Here is a 21,040-nt window from a genome sequence, read left to right as displayed (position 1 = left end):
TCGATAAGCTCAGTAAGCCGCGCCTCAAGTAAAGATCCGCATGAAGTTTCCCAAGCCAGCAGAATTCTAGGGAACAATCTCTTGCGATTGTCACGGATGAGCATTGAGTCGTATTTGTGTTTCAAACTTTTCTGCCGAATGTCTCGATATTGGTTTCTATATAGACATTTCCTGTTTTGAGTTTTCTCGTTTGCGCGAGCTCGTTCTCGTTGTGTCATATGGAACCTCGCCAGGTGCGGCTACGGTCCAAGTGGTGGCGTGCTTTCACTCCAATGTGTGTGTGCTGTAAGGCGGCTGCTCAGCTTCGGGCAAAGCTTTGTTGATCTTGTTGAAATTAATGTCGCTCCAGCTCATTCCTGCTACCACTGACGACAGATAAGAGACGTTTATGACTCGCGTTGCACCTCTCGGGCTGGTTTCTGCAACTTTGAAGAGCTTGGGAATGATGAGGCAGGTGAAGAGCAAGTTTCCGACGTGGTTGGTTGCAAATTGCGTCTCGATTCCATCTTCGTTGAGCATGCGTTCTGGGAGGTTCATCACGGCGGCGTTGTTCACGAGGATGTCCATGGTGGGAACATCTTTCCAGGTGAGAACCTTTGCCGCCGCTTCACGGACTGATTTCTGGTTGGAGAGGTCGAGCTCGAGGCACCTTAGTTCTACTTTTGGAAAGTTGACTTTGAGCGCATCGATACTTCCTTGGATTCTAGTTGGGTTGCGGCCCGCTACGATGAGATGGGATGGAGATTGTGTGGCCTTGTTGAGGCACCAATTGGTATTGAATGTTCTAATGCCGGGGCTTACTACTTACAAATGCCTTCACGGTTGAAAATCCGATGCCTCCACCAGGCTTGGCAGAAATACCTAATTTCCGGTATTAATACGTATCAATGCCAGAATCGTAAGGTATCGATACTATCGATACCGAATCGATTCTTAGTAATACTTTGCCCTATTTCTAAGGCCCCAGCTAATTTTGGTGCCATCGTCTGAACTATACCAAATAACTACGTAAATTATAGCTTTATATAATATAATATAGCTTAATCTGAGTCATTTATACTCCCATTTTTAATTTTCGATAATCCAGATACCTTTAAAATAAGCTCTCAGCTCCCAACCCTCTCTCCAATTTACAAATACTTTCCACATACCCTCCATTCTACCTACCCCTATATATACATACATATACACATATATACACATATACTGGTCAAGATAGTAGCTCAAGCTCAGCAAGATCTAGTAATCTGGACTCGTCTTAATAGCTATAATAACGTATATTACTTCCTTTATATAGAAGGTAATAAACTAGAGCCATCTATTATTACTAGTAGCCCTTAATAGCAAAATACCTTTAATATCGCTAATCCTGCCCCTTTAGATATTATAATTAAGGATCCCTATACTCCTAATATCTTTAATATCCCGCTTTTTCCTGAGATTATTAATATAATCTTGATTTAATAAGTATAAGTTACTTCTTTATACTTTATATAATTTATACTAAATAATATAATAGCTAAGTTAATATCCGTACTTCTTATACTGCTTACTAAAATAGTTAAGGCATTTTTGAGGAGTGCTTAAGGGTTCCTGGAGAAGAGTAGTATAGAGCATATAGTAATTGTATTTATTATAGTTATATGACCTATTATAGTATACGAGATATTAATAATAATAGAGGAGAAAGTAATAGTAGAGGATAACCTAAACCCCCTCAAATTATATAAAGTGGCCGGGTTTTAAAGCCTGGATATTATCCTGGCTAGAGTATTTCTTCTATTATAAATAAATAGATAGAACTACTTTCTTTATATTATATAATTGCCTGGCTTTTATATAATACCTAATAGACTATATTAAGCTCTTAATATTTGCTCTTTTTTGATTTTTCCCTAGCTAGTTTTAAGGAAAATATTTAGAATTTTATTCTTTTTTTAATACTTTAAATATTCTTATATCTTAATAGTTTCTGCCTCTATTTTTGCCCTATTCTAGCCTATTATATATTAATTTCCTAAAAATACTTTCTCTGGCTCATTACTTATTAGTGGAATAAAGAGGATATTAATAATTATAAAAGAGAGCCTTGGCTAGTATTGCCTCTATATATCCTAATACTACTAAGTAAGGGCTCCCTATTTACTAGGATTATATAATACTAGTAAGTTATAGTCCTTAAACTTATCTTAACTTATAGGCCGAGCTATTATCCGGAAAGATATAGAAATTTGATTAAAAGTATCTAGTTCTAATATCTTATAAGACGAGCTATTATACGAAAAAGCTAGAAAAGTAGGTATAATTATAGCCCTTTCCTTATACTTCTCCCAGAGCTTTTTAATCTTAACTAGAACTGGTTTAGACTATTTCTTTAGCTAATATATCTTAATATATCTTATATAATTACAAGGATTTAAAATTAATATAATAGTATAAACTAGAGACATATTAGTCTTTATATAATAATTATTTAGAACCTTATATATTGCCTTAATTTAGTAAAGAAAGTCTTTTTTCTCTGGATCTCTATTCTTCTAATATTTGGCCTATTAGAATTAGTATAATTATATAATAGAAAAAGAAAACTTATATTTTTTTCTTAAAGGTATTTAATTAAAATATCTATTATAAAAAGGGTAGAATTAAGAGAAGTCGAGCCCTTAGTAGTAAAAGTAGCTTATATAAAAGAAGTAAGGAACTTCTTAATTATATAAAGCTTTTTCTAATTTTTGGGAATCAAGATATTTTTCTTAAGCTTTTTCTTATAGTCTTAATAATACCTTTTTATTATAGGCCATAAGTTAAGTAATATAAGAAGTATCTTATACTAGCTATTTTATCTTATATGATTATTTATTAGAATTAGCCTTCCTATAAATATATGGAACTTCTTTATTCTTCTAGCTAATTTATAAATATAAACTATAATATTATATATTTAGCTAAAGGAACCTATTAGCCTGAATTGGGCCCTTATTGCCTCTATTATATTAAAGGCTTTAGCTTGCTCTTACTTATTATACGAATTAAGCTTCTTTAAGCTAACCTGATTTATAAATAAGAAGGCTTATATAATCAGATTAATAATATAGCCTAGATAGCAAATATACTAGTAATCTGCTTTCTAATTTAAGCCAAGTATATTCTTTAGCTCTTTTTGAATTATATAATAAAGAATATTATTTATAGAACTATTATTACTTATAATAGCTCTAAGCTTATTAATAATATCGTAATTTTGAAGAACTAGCCAAAAAACTGCTATTTGAGCCTCTGAGCTATGGCCAGAAACTTTCTTTAAAGTGAGAAGGGCCTTTTATTACTTTCTATTATATGTAGTAAAGTAGTTATAGATCGCAAGTAAAAGCTATTAATTTAGAGAAGTCCAGATATTAAGAGAGATATAGATAAGTAAGAGTATAGCCTGGAGTACTTGTTATATGGTATTCTAATATTTTCCCCAAGCTTCTTTAATTGAACTAGTAATTCCTGAATGAGAAGTCGTAATTTTGCCCGTAATAGCTCGGTTTAGTAGTTAGTAAAAGGTATAGAACTCTGGCTATTTAATGAGAGTATAAGACAAATTCCGTATAATAATAAGAGAAATCAAAGCTTTAGTAATAATTAAGCTATTGAGATGGGCTTCCAGGATCTCGGTATTAAGCTCCTCTCTCTCGCTCGTTCTAGTAACTTGTTAGTAATATTGCTTTAATTGCAAATTAACCGCTACTTGGTTCTTGCTCAAAACCTTCTCAATAATAATCTGGTAATGGCCTTTCAAGTACTTCTTTATATTCTGAGTAATAGAAGTACTATATGGCGATTTTTCTGAATTAGTATAATAAGTGTAATAAAGATAAGCTTGGTTCTCCTCCTTAGTGGGAGAACGATAGTACTTCTAAGCAGGAGACCTCCATTTTGTATGATTCTGGGAAGTCGAAATTAATTCTACTGAAGCGGAAGCTAAAAAGGAAGAGTCTAGTTTAGATGGAGAAGACATTTTGAGAGTATAATCTGAATGGAATCGTAATGTGAGGTGAGAGAAGTAAAGAGAGTAAAAATTGAAGGGTGCGGGGTAGAAAGCGGTATAAGAATCGATTCGGTATCGATATTAGTAATACCTGAGTAATACCATCCAGTATCGATACCGAATCGATGCCTCAGGTATCGTTGCCAAGCCTGGCCTCCACGATATCACACCTGTGACGAGAATTGTCTTACCACGAATTTGCTCAGCAAACTTCTCAGCCGCTTCCAAACTTTCTGTCTTTTCACCGAGCTCCGGATATGTAGTAGCAATCATTTTGTCTGCGTAGTTGTGAAGATTGTTGAAACTCGAGAAGAAGTTTGTATATAAATTTGATAGAATGGAAAGTAGTGAAGTCGAAAACAGCCTGGGGCAGATCATTGAGAATCACGACTTAAAAGTGCAGTAGGTGCTGCAAGAAGCATAAAAGATCCGCGGTGAAAATATCATGTTTCGCTTTGCGATAGGTTATCCATTTTAACAAACGAGCGTTGTAGACGTCACGTCCGTTAGGTCCGCTTTACTCCGGAGTTGCATCTAGACTTGGCATGCTGGAGAATTATCGAGTGCGGGCAGAGGATGAGGTGGAACTGAGGACTCTTTCCTAACCAGGTCACTTTGTGAGAAACATGGCAGCGGGCGGGGAAGTGGAGCTTAGCATCCTAGAGAAAAACAAGGGCGCAACACGTGATCTTCACGTGACACATTTTCCAAATGCGGTGTGGAGCTTAATAAGAGTTGACTGCTTAGTACTCTTGCTTGCAGATTATGCTATGTGATCTGTCGCTCTTTGAACCTGGTAGTGTCCAGAACTATGGTTCTTCGAGAGCAGCACTTTCAAAGGTTCTTGACCTTTTCGATCGACGCCAATTTCCCCTGGGGGCTGGAGTCCGTCTGACTGCCTTATCCGATACGCAGATCCGACTCGTTTCATTCGCCAGATCGCTCTGCGAAAAGCAATGGAGCGAAGGCGTCTTTCGACGGTGGCCATAGGGCTGTACAGTTCCTGCGGCCGTGGCTCTGTGTTTCGAGTGTGGGGATTCAGGGGGTATTGCTCAACCTTCACGCCAAGGATGGCCACAGATTAGGTTGAGCATAACCGTTCTCATTGGCTCAATTCCGAATAACATTGCTGCCAATTTGCGCCATGCGCCTCATTAGCGCATTTTCGCACTTATGCAAGGATTCGGCGAGGCTGACTGGAAGGATTCAGTGGATTCAGGAATAGATCTTCGTTAGCGGGCTGCTTCGCCTGACCGTGCCGCAGGGCGTAGGAAACGATCATCCCCAAGCCGAATCGTTTAAAGATCTCGCTCTCCGCATGTTACTTTCTCACCTTCTTCATAACAACAATTCATTGCCAACCACATGCCTCTCTGACCAGCAATTTCTCCAATACCTCACACACACACACACACACACACACACACTCTCTCTCTCTCTCTCTCGTCGCTCAATACCCACAACACCGCCAAAATGACATACCAACAAGAGATCGTCCAGAAGCAGGGATTTCGCAAGCGGTGGCCCATCCTCTGCTTCTGCCTCGCAGCCATGTTCTTCATTATCGGCGGCGGTCTCCTCGGTGCCTGGGTAAACAGCGCAGCAAATGACCAATGCACCGTCTCCACCAACGATTCCAACAGCTTCAACGACTCCGTCGCCTATTCAGACTGCCGTCCCAAGGGCGCGCTTTGGGATGCTGGTATCGCTTGTTTAGCTCTCGGCGTCATCTTCAAGATCGCCTTCTGGATTACCCTGATCATCTGGTGCGTCAAACGCCGCAGTGCGAGAACGGTCGTCTACGTCAATGCTCCTTCTGGACCTCAGCAGTATGAGCCATACCGCGGTGCTGCTTAGAGAGGCGATTGAGTGGTGGATTAATGGGTGAGGCTTTGTTTTGGAGGGGGAGCAAGATATCCGGGTGTTGGGAATTTGGATGCGGGTTTGCATCGAATCATGTATATGTACAAGGCCACGTGATGGTTGGGGGGGGGGGGGGGGAACGGAAATGAATCAATACTTTCATACCCTCACCGCCCGTTTTTGTCAATCCGACGTGCATGCTTCAAAAGTCCATTTCTTCATCCAAACGCTTTATGATGACAGCCGATAGAAGACAAACAGAATTCAATCCAGAATGAGCCCAACAAAAGCGCCATAAGATATCAAACTTCGACGCGGGGGCTGAGGTCCAGCAAAGTGTTAGTTGCAATGCCGGAGTGGGTCAATGTTGTGCATCGAGTTCCTGAATGTTCTCAAGATACTGAATGCTGGCCATCGTCGAAACAGTAGAGTATCCGAGGCAAGGAAATCCAATTCGGCATGAATCTCTTGAGTAAATCGTGAAAGAACCAGAATCGTGGCGCCAAGATTATAAAACATCTTAAAATATGGAACTAATACTAAGGATGCGGTCATAAGTTGGGTGAGGCTATTTAATCTTGACTTGAATGTTTTGGGTGCCGTGTGTCAAATGAATAGAGTAAAATAGAATAATGGCCGTTACTCATATTCTATTCAAGTATAAACCCCGTTACTCATATTTTATTCATATATTACTCAAGTTATTCATGAATATTCATGAATAACTTGATATTTTATTCAAGTTATTCATGAATATTCATGAATAACTTGAATAACACACGTGATTATTATACGTGATATGGCTAGCCTAGTCAGGTAAGGCTCCAGGGGGGGGGGCCGCACCTAGTGCCACCTCACTACCTAATCAGGTGGTAGTAGCACTTAGTAAGTAAATTGAACCTTAGTAACACTTCAAGTTTATTATTATAGAAAATCAGTATTTAAGTGCCCTTATATAAGCTTGCTTAATAAGTACCTTATTTATTTTTTTAAAATTAAAATATGTGTTAATTTATAATAATCCCGTGACTTACACGTGACTATTCATGGTTATTCGTGTTATTCATGAATAATTATTCTATTTTACTCAAGTTTTTTAAGCTGCTCGTTATTTATATTTTATTCAAGTTATTTATATTTTATTCAAGTTATTCATGAATATTCATGAATAACTTGAATAACTTGAATAATCCTTTGACACACTGTTTGGGTGCTACCTTTGCCCACGAACGGGCTTTGAAATGTGGGCATTGTGGACACTGCAGGCAGTGTGGGGGAATTGCAATTAAATTTCCCAATGACTTTCCCCACTTTCTCCCTTCTTTCGTACTGTACGACCGAGAAAGTTCTTCGGTCGTCCTGTCCTATTTCATAGGACTTGTGACCTAATTGTTAGCAGCTTCAGTTTTATAGTTAGTTACCCTCTCTTGCTACCTATTCAGAGTGTAAGGATAGCCAGCGGCACTTGCTAGAATTCGTTCTGCCACGTGCATGGTGCTATTGCTTGAGTGGAAATGAGGTTATTTCCCCTACTTTAATAGCTAGGTAAATCGAGTAACTTTTATGATATAAATAGCTTTCTAGGGACGATCTCAGGGAGAAACCGTCGAAACATTCTCCGGCTATTTTAAATGTACTTAAATAGGGTTTGCACACGAATCTCTAGTCTAAGACTCTAAGATAATGGATATAAAGTCCTCCCTGCAAAACTTGTTCTGTGTTGCGCAATAGCTACGAGAGAGAGAAACAATCAAACCATATAATATATTTACTCCTATACAACAAATTTTCGAACCCCAAATTCGAACTGAACGCCATGACTCCTCTGCTAACGCGCGATTCACCCCCAACGCAGCCTCGAACAGAGCTCATTCTCAATTGAAGCAACTATCTAAGCCAATGTAGGTGGATTTGGGCACACCAGTGGTCCAGTCGGAGTATCTTGTGGCCCCAGGTCATTGTCTCCCGCAGCGGCATTAAACAATATCCCTATTTGCGGCAAAACAGTAGCACATCTAAATAAGTGACGCTCATGTTAGCCTTCATCAACTCTTGTCTTTCCTCGTCTTCCGCTTCTTTTGACATTTCTACGGCAAAAGGAATTGACTAACCTAACTGAATTGATAATGTTGACCTGGGTTGAGATAACGCCCTGATCTCCACCACTATTTGCAATAGCCATGAATGCTGCGGGTACCATCGGAAAAACTTGCATAAGTATTCCCACGGCATTCAAACCTGCCGTGTCAGTGGGAAGGAGAAAACTGTTCAGAGCTGCAAGTTGGTTGGGTTCGTCGTTGGCGAAAGTGAAGGCCATCGCTCCGTCTGCCACGGCATTGGGGTCGTTATTGGCAAGTGTGTTAAGGAAAGCGTTCACTCTCTAGGGATTAAAATATAGAGTTAGCACTTGTTGAATTGTAAGAGGAAAGCTAAAAGTAAAAGGAGGAAGACTTACAGAAATGTCATTCAACCACTGGTTTATTGTTGCTAGAACTGCATCCGCATTTGAAGCACGTTTGGCGAGGGACACTGGAGATGCAGTAATGAGAGTACTGGCGAGAACGAGAATGATGCTAGTGCAGAACTTCATGGTAACTAGGGAGGAATGGGTAGTTGAGCGAGGCTTGATTGTGAAACTTGTTTGCAAATAGAGAATAAGATGAGAGAGGATGAGAAGAGTTGATGATGTTGATACTTTCAGAGACCTGGGATGTTTATATACCACCCTCCTACTAGAGAGACTCTCGGAATTATAAATCACTTTCTTGATTATAGTGATTTGGAAGGGGCTGTGTTCAGGATTACAACTCTATTTTCATTTTATTGATCCAAGTTTTTGAGGAGAGGCACCGTGTAGGAGCTTGAAAGTATGTTCTCGGAAACCTTGTGCAAACTCCTCCTGTCTTATAGTTAAGCTTATTGTGCATGGTTAAACTCATTTTTTAGAAAGAAGGATCGATCACAAAGCTTGTTGTTGTTGTAAGATAAGCGAGGCTCGGTACGAAAAGTACAGTGAACAGCCTGCTCACCCTCTTAAGCAATCTGTTTCACAAAAACGGGGATGATAGCCAACAACTAGCACGAATACAACAAAACTCCCACCATCTATTTAAGGCTTGCAAGAAGGATTCGTTGTATGCTGAAAGAAAGGATTTGCGGAACAAAAATAGACGCCATAGCTCTAGTCCATTGCCTGGGGGAGAAGCGAGTTTCATAATTCCTCCTAAGGTGGTCAGCTTACCTAGAGTATCGGCAGTATCTATTCGCGCGTATTTCCAGACCCTTACCGAATGCGAGTTAGGCTCAAAATCTGGGGACAGTTTCCGGAAGACGCTGAGAAATCTTGTGAGGAAAGTACAGAAAGACATCCAGAGCTTGCTGCGGTCTCAAGATCACCCATGCTAATTTTAAGCTATCCCTTCGTCCGGTGAGATAGCTTAAAATATAGAACAGAAGATGTTTAGAGGCAGGGTACCTAGATAATTGCTGTGGCATGCGGGGCAGTGACTACAGTCAGAGGAATAGTCCCTTTCGCGTAGCCAGTAGAGGAATGCAGACAGTTTGCTGCAATGTTGACATGCTAGAAGGTGGGATGACTGAATTAAAGGGGGGCGGTACAGCCCCGGCCAATTTCCTGAAGGGCTGCTTCATGAGTCAGCATCGCTTATTTTCCGGCCTTCTCACCCACACCATCTGGACCACCAACAAACCTTATTATCATGGTGCCCAGTGATATGTTGTTTCCGGCGCTGATAATAGCCGTTACACCATTGCCTGACAAAAGGTTACATAACCAAGAACTGCGTTCTTAGCGTTACCAGTACTTATCCCTTCGTCTGAACATTCATAGTCACGTGAAATATTTCACGTGACCACAAAAGGACCTAAACATTGAAGATCCACAGAAGAAATAGGCAGAAGCGAACCAAGTGCCAGGTTAACAAATTACCGGGTAAAACACACGTCACGTAATACGAGAGAGATTTCAAGAATTCCGATAAATCCCTGAGGAGAAGCGTGAAAGCTCGTACTGTAGAAGCTGGGGAGCGAGGCTAAATACTCCTTAGCGCCATAATTAAGCGAAGTGTGTGCCTGAGGCTTAAGCGAATTTTTCCCCTTACAACATCACAGGTCCAAGAGTGCGTTCACGTGACTATAATTCACGAAGGGGCTCGCAGATCAGTTAGCCTTATTTGTACGACCTTTCAACCCATCAACTCTTTTCAGATGTATAGGGACTTCGTGCAGCTGCCTTGTGTCAACTCTAAGCGACGACTTGTTTATCGAAACTACTTACCGGGTAGAAAAGGGGGGGAAAGTGGAGAAAGCAGATCTGGTGGATGGGAGGTGCTGACTCATCAGCCGAAGCGAGTTTGGCTTTTCTGTTCCAACTTTTGACGTCAGAAAAGCCTTTCCATCTTTCCAGCTCCAATTTTCGGGCACTTTTCACAGACACCACGCGCTCGTACAATGTTCGAGCAGACGGTTATTCCTTTCGCATCGTGAACCCTCAAGCTGGCTCCAAGCTGGACCGGCAAATGATGGGAAATTATCGTGTCAATCGTCTTTTTGGGCTGCGCGTCTTGGCAATGAATTCCACTTGGAAATTTCCAAAATTCGAGGGGGTTTTCTGCCAAAGCGAGACCGACGCGGGCAAGCAACTTGCGTGCCCACACATACTTTTGTTCGGACAAGTGTTCCTCTCCTCATACTTGTTGAATTTGATCGCTTCATGAATCTTTTATATTGCATTTTTCTGAATTTATCACAATGTCTTTCTACTAACTCTAGCGGGGGTCGAACTGCTAACCCTGCAACACAGGCTGGCACCGCCTCCTTCAGAAGAAACGGCGCACTGCATAGTCAACAAAATAATATCGACGGTCTTGAGGTCTGGCTAGAATTATCCTTCTGCGGTCTGATATCCTCGCCTAGTCGATCGTGGTTCGAGATCGCGATCGAGACTCATTGTGCTGGAAGCGGGGAACATCATGGCGAGGTTGTCGCACCTTGGAAATCGGACTGCGTACTGAGAGCACTCGATAAGGATGGGCAAATTTGCGTCACCAAGTCGCCCAACGCGAGAAGACTCTGCTTTGATCGAGGCTGGTCAGTGGAGCTTTGTGAACCGGATTCTGGGGATCTCTAAACTCACCCACGGCCCAAATTTCCATTGAAACCAAGGTTTCCATATGAAATTGATGTGCGAACATTGTGCAATGTGGGATCTCGCCTTCTCCCTCTCCGTTGAGTGACGACCGTTCTCAAGTACCTCCAGATGTCATGAAGTCGTTTCCAAAAGGTTCCGTTATATGCAGGCAGCAATTGCCGACCCTTTGTTCCTGGCAAGCCATGGATGGCAGCCTAATGCGATGGAAGGGCAAGTTATCTGCGGTCTGCCAGTATCAGCTTCTATAGGTCTCTGCCTAAATTTTGTGAGGTGGTACTTCGTATGAATGTGCGATCCCTGGTCCATCAACAGATGGCCCCGTTGTTGTATCTGCTGGAGCCCAGCCTTGACGTTTTTCGACGATTGAATGTCACCGTCGGGCTTCGCAGCTGCACCTGGGTCGCTGAGGGTGCTTTCTCCCCCATTTCGATGGCACAGGTTTTGCGCGTTTGTTGTGCCCACCGGCATAGGCGCTGCCAAGACCGTCGATTCGACTGCTGGTGCCGTTGCCGATAGGGAGGTGTTCGAAATGCGGGTGGGTGGATCGACTATCTGGTTTTTGTTGTAGCCAGTTGGGGATATGCTTCCGCCGTTCTGCGAGGAGATTCGTTCAGCGCAAGATGCAGAGCCCAGACTCTCATTCTTCCACATCGGGCCAAGACGATCTATGTGTAACTGTCGGCCATGGCCTTGGCAGCGATTTTGCGAGCAAGATATCGCCTGTGGAGGCACGCCTGTTGGCGGAATGACTGGCGGGAGCTTCAATGAGGCTTGTTGTGTGAGTTGCTGAACCGATTGTGGGGACCTTGGAACTCTTGGTGGAGGTCTGGGGATCTGCTTGGTTTTGTCCTCCACGGATTATGGGGCTTCAATCGTACCTCTGGCTCAGCGATATTTGGATTCGTCGACGGTGCTTGTGGGCCTCGCTGCGCTGGGCGGGGCCATACGATGGACAGGATGGGTTCGCGCCTCGCAAGAGTCGGTGCCTATGATTTGGTTGTCAGCATTTAGACAGCTGGACTTGGCACTGATGGAGAGCTGGGATTCTACTCTCCTTGTGCTCCTTTTCGCAGAGTTGCATTCGATCCATTGTTTGCGCTCTCTATCGTTGATGGAGTACTTTCGTAGACTTTGATGCAGTGCAGAGCGAGGCGTGTGCTTGTCCCCCAGCAAAGTCGTCCAGCGCAACATACAAACCCCACTTCTATATCTGCTGTGCGTGGAGAGGAGCGAGTTGAGTGGAAGATTTCTCTTCTGGATGTGCACAGGCGAAAAGAGTTGAAGTGGATTGACAGCGATGGATTCAATAGGGTGGAAGTGCTGCAACTTCTACAGGCTCACCGATTCAGTGGGTTTCAGCGCTAAGGTCACTATTCACGGTCGCATGGCAAGAACGAACCACCACAACATTGTCACGGTCGCGACGCAGGGAGATCAAGATTGGTGAAAAAAGAATAATGATATTGCGCTGTGGTAGAAAAAACGCTGGTCGTGGTGCCCAACTCGTACATTGGCCGGCCCTTAAGGGTCGCGGTCGACGAAGTTGTTTGCAGCAACCACTCATCCGTACAGGCAGTACGGGCGGCAAAGCCTGGTGTATCCTACCAAATTCCTTCCTGAACGAAAACACCGCCAAATTCCCGAAAGCACAACAAGTTCCATCCTGAACAGAAAGCCCAGCCAAGTCCCAAACAGAATGAAGTCCCAAAAGCCCCAAACGCCGTATCCCTATCAAGAGAACCCAGAACGCCATGTCCCAAACTCTGTTTCCAAGTCAGTCGAGATTCATCAGGAAGTCACGACGAAACTTACCGAAAGTCAAGCTCGTTCAAGCTCCTATCCCAGCAATTCCCATCCTGAACGAAAACCCAGCCAAGTCCCAAAAGACACAAACAAACAAACACACACACACACAAGAGGTCAACAGCGCGAAGGCAGCTGGACAGAGAGGTCTGCGTTTCGAAGTCAGCCGCGATGTTCCAGAACAATAACGAACGAATTTCCCGATTGTTCGAGGGTCAAATGGGGCAATGGAGTACTCACAAGATGTTCAACGGCTTCAGAACATGCCGGACGGAAGACGGGGTCGAGCGCGAGGCTTCGACGATTCTACGGTGGAGAATTGGGAGAATGGGATGGACTCCAGTTCCTTGATATAGTCTTCGGCGCAGAGGACTATTTCAGCGCACTGTGATCGTACGGTTGGGAACTGTTCTCGTATCGATGGGTACTTTGATGGTACGGATGAGTAAACCGAGGACGAGAAACGATACACCGGCTTCTTCCGGGGAGCGGCGGTGATGAACGTTTCTGTCGAGTACCTCTTTGGACGAGGAGGAGCGGCCGCAGCGACGGTTGTTCGGCTGGGCGGAGGAGGAGGAGGAGGGAGGAGAGGGGCCCGCGCAAGGGTGACTGGGCGCGGCGGAGGAAGAGGGGCATCGTCTGAAGTTGACTGACATGCGCAAGAAGAGAAGAGCTTTCGGATGAAAGTGAGAAGACCCATTGTGATTGTACAAATGGTACTTGGGAGAATGAGAATGAGAATGTGTGGTTTGTGGTTTGTGGTTTGTGGTGTGTGGTGTGTGTGAATGTTGTATGACAAGTGTCTGGCAGTAGAAGTTATGAGTGCGCGGGTCTTTGTGATGGCAGAAGACTCTCAATGTACTACTGTGTGATGTGGAAGAAGAGAAGAAATTCTCAGGATAGAGGGAGCAAGGCGGGCCTTATGTATCCAGAGGGAAGCCAGAGTTTGCACCAGATGCAAACAGGTTTGCTCGAGATGCAAACTGTCTCTTCAAGCAACTCAGGTTTAGTTCCTTTGCAAGTTTTTTCAAGTTCTATATACTTGGCTCAGAAGGGACCTGGTGCAGTGCGCGGACGGCTGGAACTTGGATGGCGTTGCTAGGGGCGATCTTGGTGCAGTGTGCGGACGGCGGTAACTTGGATGGCGTTGCTAGGGGCGATCTTGGCGCAGTTAACATGCCTATCAGTGACGAGCTGTTGGTGTCGCTGAAAGAGGCGAGCATTAAGGGGGGACGATTCCCTTCCGTTTCGGACGCTTGAAACGGGGCGCATTTATCTCTCCGATTTGCATGGCAATAACCATTTCCTCCTTTGCGATTTGTAACTACCTGCCTTGTGTTCTTCCTTGTGTTTGATGGCGCTCGAAATACAACTTCGTTGCTCTTGCCTCATGGCCAAAGTTTGGTTCAAAATTTTCACCTTGTTGTCGTCACTTCACTTAAGGAAAGAACATGGCTGGGAGTCAGGCCACCTTGCACGCTCTTTCCATCACACTAAAGCATAGCTCATGAAGATCAAAGCTTTTCGTGGCCAAAGTTTATTTCAAAATTTTCACCTCGTTGTCGTCACTTCACTTAAGGAAAAGAACTTGGCTGGGAGTCAGGCCACCTCGCACGCTCTTTCCATCGCACTAAAGTATAGCCTCATGAAAGTTGAAACTTTTCGCGCTTTCCAGTCGCTATGCCTATTCCGTGATTTCGTTCGTTGTCATGGTGTGACATTCCGTGTACTGGTTGAGTTGTTCACCACACCCGACGGCAGTTGGAATTCCTGGAACACCCGCCTGCGAACCTTCATCTGGCCGGGTCCGTTTTCTCGGCGTCACGAGTGATTGCGGTGTTTGATTCCCGAAGGCTGTATTGGCATCACCACCAAGTTGAGTTGTGGCAGGCTATCGCAGCAGTTCCTTCCCTCCTGGGACACTCCACGCACCCTGGAACTTCGAGAAGGTCTGCCGACACAGCTCTGAGCTCCTCCACGCCCACGCCCACGCCCACGCACACCCGCTGGGACCGCGCAAAAACCGCATCAAGTGCAATGCCTCGGTGGCGACAGCCATGCTTCGCAATCCCCTGTCGCGAGTCAATCTACCTCAATATTCTGGCATCGCCAACTGTTGCAGAGCGAACCCTGGCCGCGCCAACCCAACCGGCGCCGTTCCTGCTTCGGCGGTCTCACAGAAGCCTTGGACGAAATATGGAGGATGTGCGGTTGCCTCCCAAGAATTCGATAACAATTGATTGACTAACAACAGAGCTGTTCTGCGCTTACAATCCCGTCATTTCCCAGCATCTCCAACCTGGAATCGATATATTCTATTCCAGCCTCGCAATCCGATTGCCGCCAACGTTAGATTTCTGTGCACTCCACCCGAACTCTTTTCTGCTGCGAAGCTCTATCTCTTGTGGTTTGCGTACTTCCATACCCAGGCCGGCTTGCGAATCTTCTTGCTCGACGCTTTGCTCTGCTGGTTCCACAGTATGTGTCCCCTTCGTCCTTGAATACTACCCTCGAACGCACCACGACTGCAACATTTCGAATATTCGACGCCCACAAGTCTATTCGAGAGCCCAATACACATGCAACACCTTGTGCCATTCCCGCCCAAAAACGCCCATGCACGCAGCACGATGTTCGATCCCCAGCAGCCACTTGCAAGACGAAGACACAATGGCGTGGCAGTGTTTCCGGTATTGATTGACTTCTGGATTACAATTCTCAGAACTGCGTGTTTCAAAGGAGGTAGCCGCTTCTCCGAACGTTGGCGTGAACACGCTGGTAGCGCTTGATTGAAGGATAAAAGGTGAGGCCAGGTTCGTTCTCGACGACTTTCTTGAACACTTCCGAACTCGTCTCATGCGCTCAGGCAACGATAGTCCTCCATCTCTATGCTTCTGCCTCCTTCGCCGCCACTTGCCAAGTACCTTTTTGATAGATATAATAAACCTCGGGGGATCAATACCCTTGTTCCAACAACTCCTTTTCCTGCCAATGTTGCTTTTCGCTGTCACCAGTGATTCCGATCATCAATCTGCAGCCCCATTAAACAAAGCATGCCTTGGGTCTTTACTCCATGATGGATATCTTCACCGAGGAGGGGGAGATGTATTTACCTACGGGCAGTATGATTTGGGCTTAGCAGTAATGAGACCGGCGAGCATGGTAGGGTCAGACTTGCCTAGAGAAAGAGCAGAACTATAAGGCGTGCTTGATGTTCTTTTGCAGCGCGATGACAACCCTAACCTGCCAGGTGTTGGGACTGAGGTGATCAATCGCAAGCGGTCCCTTCCTACCGCCGATGAATACGTCAAACCTTATGCCCAAACTTAAATGGGATATCTTCATAAAGCTGCCTCCCAAACAGTAGTATATCAACCCCCCCCGTGTTGGACGCATACCCGTATTCTTACATCTCAACGGCCCTCGCACTCACAACCACCTCGGCACCCTCCAAAGGTCTTCCGCCTCAAAAGATCTTCACTACTAATGCGCATTCTGCGAACTGGGGACCAAACCAATACCGTATATTTCTTCTCGTTATAGTCGGGGTTAATTTTGCTGCCACCTTTCGTTCGATGTCACGGTCTGTTGCCTTCGACAGTGAGGAGACACAAGAGGAGACATGTCCTGGTACCCTCTTTTCAAACCTCCAAAACCAGCTTGGGAGTATCCAAATATCTATTACAACTTAAACACATACAGCCATTCTGCGCCCCCGTTAATCACCCACCTGTTCCCAAAGGTGTCTGCGGAGAATATAGACGGCAGCTTCCTGCACCCAAGCCACGAGTACATGATGTTGAAGGCGTAAGTTGAAGGAAAACCTCCTGTCCCAGCCTCGAAAGCGAGGCATGAATCTCTGCAACCGCCTCAGGCCATACAAACACCCATACGAACAAAAAGAGCATCCATGTTCGCCACCCATATGTCGAATCGTCGTTGATCCGAGCGATGCCGTCAAGCCACCGCCAAGGTACGCAAAATCGGATCGTAGACTCGAGGAGGGTCGCGCAGATTCTCGTCCGCTTCCATGCCCGCGACCGACGTATGGAGTACGTGGTAATCTGATGTTTGAGGCTGCAGAATGGTGGGTTGGATGTCGTGAAAATCGAGGACGAGACTGATTGATGAGAATGGTTATCGTTGACGACGCTGAGGACGGGCGCTAGAACTGATTTAGCAACCACTAAACTTTATCGCAACGACACCACAATAACACCTCACCTCAACACGGCCCAAGTGGTTTCTGCTCTGGTATATGAGTAGATATGGTTTTTTTTCTCGGAATTCAGTGGAATAATCAATGAGTCGAAGCATCCTGATTTCGTGTTCGGTTCTCTTCCCACATTTGATCGCGAAGTCTGGGGTCTTTAAGAACTTCTCCATTCAAATTTCAAACTGTCAAGACTTCTTTCGCTGCTCCTATAATCCCAACTCTCTTTCGTAATGTCCAAATGCGGCCTTGAACATTGATTCCGTTCCAATCGACAAAGATCTCAATCGCGGCAATCGCCACACAAAGGTCAATTGCTCCCTCTTCCACTTTCCCTGAACAAAGGACCTTCGAGCTTCACGCCTGCATCGCAAATTCGATTTCATGCCTACTAACTATTCTCGGGATAGCTGTACCCCAATTTACCCCTTATGCAAGTATTTATACCAATCTCGATAGGCCAGATCATCGAGTGATAGCAAGAATCGCGCCATATAAAAGTTGCCTTATCCTAATCTTTTTCCTTTTACACATTAGCTCTCTTCTAATCCAGCAATCGCTTGGGGTGGAGGAACACCCAACTTCAGGAACTCAAAGGTAAGTCAAAATTAAACTGCTTTGCGTATTAGTGCTAATGACTCTGCAGGGTTCACGCCCGACAGACCTCGCTTACACGAGACATTTGCAGTCACATACCAGTCAAGAGATTTCGCTGATGACTGAAAGTGAGTTTTCTATGGAAAAAGGCAGTGTGTTCAAGTTCAATGACGATCATCCCGAAGACTGGCGTTGAAGTTAGGCTTTTGGAGGCACGTCTGTTCCATTCTAGAGATCAACGGGCGAACAAGCCCCAGGTATTCTGGAAATAGGAACCAGCTATATTTCATAGACGACTGGGTGCCCTTGCTTCAATGAAATCTGGGATTTTCCCTTCTCTAACCGACAAGAACTTGCTCTCGATAGTCTTTATTTTGGTATTCCTGAGCATGTGCTATTGGCGTATATTCTTTGACTTGGCCATAAGATCGAGGCTTCCTCCTCGAATGTGAGAGGAGAGGGGAATTATTCAAGTCCGCCCATCCCACCTTCTCAAAAATCACTAACCTTCAGCAAAACCAGAGCACTCGGCGCCCCACCAACGTCAACGACCTTAATGGTATCCAGACACGACATCGGCTGGCCAACAACCCGCCTCCCAGCACGAAATCTTTCACCGACCAAATTACATGAAACGGCCACATTCCATCATCAAGGTCTCCAATTTCGCCACCCGCAAAGCGATGGAAGATAATGAAAACGTTGTTGATGAAAGAGTCGATTCGACAAGAACTGCTTTCGGGCTATGGTGAATGCAGCGCTGGAGAAGTATGTGCCGGAGTGCGGACGTTTCTCAACGAAGGAGTTCGATGCTTATATTGATTGCTATAAGCGAGGGACCAGAAGTGGCTGTGTGTATCCATTTTATAGGAAAGGGAGGGAATTTGCTAATAAAGTAGATTTGGACCATAGGGTATTATTCGGAAGAGTGAGAATGGGTGGGATGACTCGGATGCTGCGACTCCATCATCCTTAGTCTACGCTCGCCCACCTTCGAACTCTCCTTCTCATTTGTCTTCGTTGTCTTCGATCGATCTTGCTGCAAGTTAGCATTTATGCATTTCCCGTTCCGGGTTTCTTGCAGAATCTAGAATTTGAGAAAGTAACATCAAAGTAGTTCTTGAATGGAAGTCTGAATTTGAAGTTTATTCGGGAGCTTGATCTCTACAATGGGGCTTAAGTTTGATGTGGCTTTGGATTCGATATATATATATATATATATATATATATACATATATTCAGCAAGTCTTTCGAGCTCTAGTTCTGGGAGCTTTGTAGAGGGTTTTCTAAGCGCAAGGAGTCAATTGCCCCGCTATTTTGGCTCCAACCTACCCCACCGTCAGGCAACCTCGGACGATCCGTTAACATCGGATTAAAGCCGAAAATAGATGATATAAATGAAAGTGGAGTATACTGTATAAGGAACAAAGTCAGCCTTCTCAGCGCGAAGGCCGGCAGTCATACGGCGAAAGGGATGTTTGTCAAGCTCGGGAAAGGAAGCATCGAAGCTGCGGCGTTGAGAGTTCAACTACTGCAAGATCCTTCAGGCCTCTTAACAGACCTACGTAGAAACAACAGCATATCTAATCAACCCCATAACAGCTCCAAGTACAATGGCCACCGGTGCACTAACTCCAAACCACATTCCACCGACATAACTCGTCACGCCGACAACAACCCACCACGGATCATCGCCCAAACTCTTCCCCGCCTCAAACCCCTCATCCACATAACCAATCTGCCACAGTCGATACACGGCCGTGTAAATCAGGCCGACAGCAGCGGCATTCACACCCCTCAATCCACTCTTCACCCATCGCTTCCCCCGAATCGCACTCCAGATCCCCATCGTCCCATGCACAGTCACAATCCCGGGCAGGAAAATCCCAATATAGCCCAACAAGGCACCAACAGCAGCATTATACCTGCCGAAAACAGCCGTCAAGCCTCCCAGAAAGACAGCAAAGTTGAAATTTGGCCCGGGAAAAGCTTGGATGATGGCGAGACCAAGCAAGAAGTCACGGGGTGAGACCCATCCTTCAGTGACAACGTATTCTCGTAGAAGCGGAATCACGACAGGCCCACCGCCAAAAATGATGGTTCCAGCGAGGAACATATTGGAGAAGAGGGAGAAGAGGAGGGGTTTGTGTGGGAGAACGCCGCGCAGAACCATGAGGATGATGAAAATTAGCATGAACACAACGAGGATCGCGGTTCCGAATCGCCAGGAGATGTTCAGGGTGCGTGCTGCGGGGATAATACGGGGTTCGGGAACTTCTTCTGCGGGTTGGGTTGAGGACTCTTTTGTTGACCCAGGACGATCTGAAGACCTGTTTGCCCTCTCGTCTTCGGATTTTTGGGCTTCTGTGGGTCGCACGGTTGGTAGCTCGACATTCTGATCTTCTGGGCTTTGTTGCTTCTTCTTCTGGAAGAAGCTAAAAACCCATTTGACGGTATGATGGAGTACGCGGAAGTCATAGATTACTGAGGCACATCCGGCAAGGAACATGAGCAGCGGGAAGTACCAGAGTGCATTGTAAAGAAGTCCAGCACACGCGCCGAGGAAGACAAGAATCCTGGTCATCTTGTCTGTGATGGCTTTCTGAGCAAGTTGGACCGCGGCCAGGGCGATAATACCGACGACGGCGGCGTTGAGACCAGAGAGGAGAGCATATGCTTGTCGAGGTAGCGACTGGCCAATATGAGAGACGCCCACAGCGAAACCATACATTCCAATCGCACCTGGGAGACTGACATGTATCAGCAGGTTGACAATTATAAATATGAATTGAATCTCACCTCCAAATAAGGAGCGCAACGACGGCAGGGAGGAAGCCGAAGTGTATCAGGTTTAGGCAGTAATACATCTTCGTACTCCCTGGCCCAGAGAATGCCTGACAGACCGCAAACAGCTCTTGATACTGCAGAAGTATCAGCGCAAAATGTTATTCGGCATACCGGAGAAAAGCATACCATTTGCTCATCAACCCAGCCTAGCTTGTCAACATACTTATCGTGGAACTGTCTAAGTCAGCACGTGATCTTCCCCCTTCCCCTCCCCTCCCCTTTCCGTTAACACCCTTCAAATCGCGGTCATGCAATGAGAAATCGCGATCCTTACAATCTTGAAATGTACCGGCGGTCCTCCAAATGCCGTGAAACCAAGATACCACCCCTGCGACAGAACATCCCAGAACGACTTCGCGGCGTGCTGGAGACTCCATCTCGAGGCGATCGCCATCGCACTAACCTCCAATTGACGGGATTAAGATGAAATTCAGAAAGAGAGGATGCGCGTGCGCATGCGGAAGTCGGATGTTTCGATAATTTTTTGGGATGGCCACCGGGATGGCATTTGCGG

The 21,040-nt window shown here is 45.2% G+C and overlaps 7 protein-coding genes across 7 annotated transcripts; 3 read left to right on the top strand and 4 right to left on the bottom strand.

Moving 5' to 3' along the window:
* Positions 1–264: 264 nt before the first annotated feature.
* On the bottom strand, positions 265–4,306 carry K444DRAFT_541722 (NAD(P)-binding protein; the record flags this gene model as incomplete). The annotated part of the gene is made up of 3 exons (XM_024875820.1): positions 265–753; positions 809–847; positions 4,202–4,306. 3 exons carry the CDS (start codon positions 4,304–4,306, stop codon positions 265–267), a joined length of 633 nt encoding a protein of 210 aa, XP_024730277.1.
* A 1,125-nt stretch (positions 4,307–5,431) lies between these two features.
* Positions 5,432–6,034, top strand: K444DRAFT_619146 (uncharacterized protein). The gene has a single exon (XM_024881462.1). The coding sequence runs from the start codon at positions 5,507–5,509 to the stop codon at positions 5,888–5,890; it is 384 nt and encodes a 127-aa protein (XP_024730276.1). The 5' UTR covers positions 5,432–5,506; the 3' UTR covers positions 5,891–6,034.
* A 1,753-nt stretch (positions 6,035–7,787) lies between these two features.
* Positions 7,788–8,486, bottom strand: K444DRAFT_702296 (uncharacterized protein; the record flags this gene model as incomplete). The annotated part of the gene is made up of 3 exons (XM_024888050.1): positions 7,788–7,911; positions 8,008–8,276; positions 8,352–8,486. The coding sequence occupies 3 exons, from the start codon at positions 8,484–8,486 to the stop codon at positions 7,788–7,790; spliced, it is 528 nt and encodes a 175-aa protein (XP_024730275.1).
* Positions 8,487–11,124: 2,638 nt separating this feature from the next.
* On the bottom strand, positions 11,125–12,064 carry K444DRAFT_169920 (uncharacterized protein). The gene has a single exon (XM_024870727.1). The coding sequence runs from the start codon at positions 11,715–11,717 to the stop codon at positions 11,205–11,207; it is 513 nt and encodes a 170-aa protein (XP_024730274.1). The 5' UTR covers positions 11,718–12,064; the 3' UTR covers positions 11,125–11,204.
* Positions 12,065–12,510: 446 nt separating this feature from the next.
* K444DRAFT_169897 (uncharacterized protein) lies at positions 12,511–13,493 on the top strand. Its single transcript, XM_024870725.1, has one exon. The coding sequence runs from the start codon at positions 12,763–12,765 to the stop codon at positions 13,258–13,260; it is 498 nt and encodes a 165-aa protein (XP_024730273.1). The 5' UTR covers positions 12,511–12,762; the 3' UTR covers positions 13,261–13,493.
* Positions 13,494–16,899: 3,406 nt separating this feature from the next.
* Positions 16,900–18,431, top strand: K444DRAFT_635401 (uncharacterized protein; the record flags this gene model as incomplete). The annotated part of the gene is made up of 4 exons (XM_024883861.1): positions 16,900–16,921; positions 17,636–17,679; positions 17,729–17,807; positions 18,247–18,431. 4 exons carry the CDS (start codon positions 16,900–16,902, stop codon positions 18,429–18,431), a joined length of 330 nt encoding a protein of 109 aa, XP_024730272.1.
* A 569-nt stretch (positions 18,432–19,000) lies between these two features.
* On the bottom strand, positions 19,001–20,994 carry K444DRAFT_599480 (uncharacterized protein). Its single transcript, XM_024878578.1, has 4 exons — positions 20,801–20,994; positions 20,653–20,700; positions 20,479–20,600; positions 19,001–20,429 (listed from the first exon to the last, which is right to left on the bottom strand). Exons 1-4 carry the CDS (start codon positions 20,918–20,920, stop codon positions 19,241–19,243), a joined length of 1,479 nt encoding a protein of 492 aa, XP_024730271.1. The 5' UTR covers positions 20,921–20,994; the 3' UTR covers positions 19,001–19,240.
* Between the last annotated feature and the right edge of the window lie 46 nt (positions 20,995–21,040).

The sequence above is a fragment of the Hyaloscypha bicolor genome, assembly GCF_002865645.1.
Source record: "Hyaloscypha bicolor E unplaced genomic scaffold K444scaffold_153, whole genome shotgun sequence".
In the NCBI taxonomy this organism is placed as follows: Eukaryota; Fungi; Ascomycota; class Leotiomycetes; order Helotiales; family Hyaloscyphaceae; genus Hyaloscypha; species Hyaloscypha bicolor.
The sequence above is the reverse complement of the archived record's forward strand: the minus strand, read 5'-3'. Positions and strand labels throughout refer to the sequence as shown.

Coding starts and splice junctions, on each gene's coding strand:
- K444DRAFT_599480 (XM_024878578.1), bottom strand. CDS start 20,920: ATGGCGATCGCCTCGAGATGGAGTCTCCAGCACGCCGCGAAGTCGTTC. Junction 20,701..20,800: donor CGCCGGTACATTTCAAGATT/GTAAGGATCGCG, acceptor TGACTTAGACAG/TTCCACGATAAGTATGTTGA. Junction 20,601..20,652: donor GCTGGGTTGATGAGCAAATG/GTATGCTTTTCT, acceptor ATACTTCTGCAG/TATCAAGAGCTGTTTGCGGT.
- K444DRAFT_169897 (XM_024870725.1), top strand. CDS start 12,763: ATGAAGTCCCAAAAGCCCCAAACGCCGTATCCCTATCAAGAGAACCCA.
- K444DRAFT_619146 (XM_024881462.1), top strand. CDS start 5,507: ATGACATACCAACAAGAGATCGTCCAGAAGCAGGGATTTCGCAAGCGG.
- K444DRAFT_169920 (XM_024870727.1), bottom strand. CDS start 11,717: ATGTGGAAGAATGAGAGTCTGGGCTCTGCATCTTGCGCTGAACGAATC.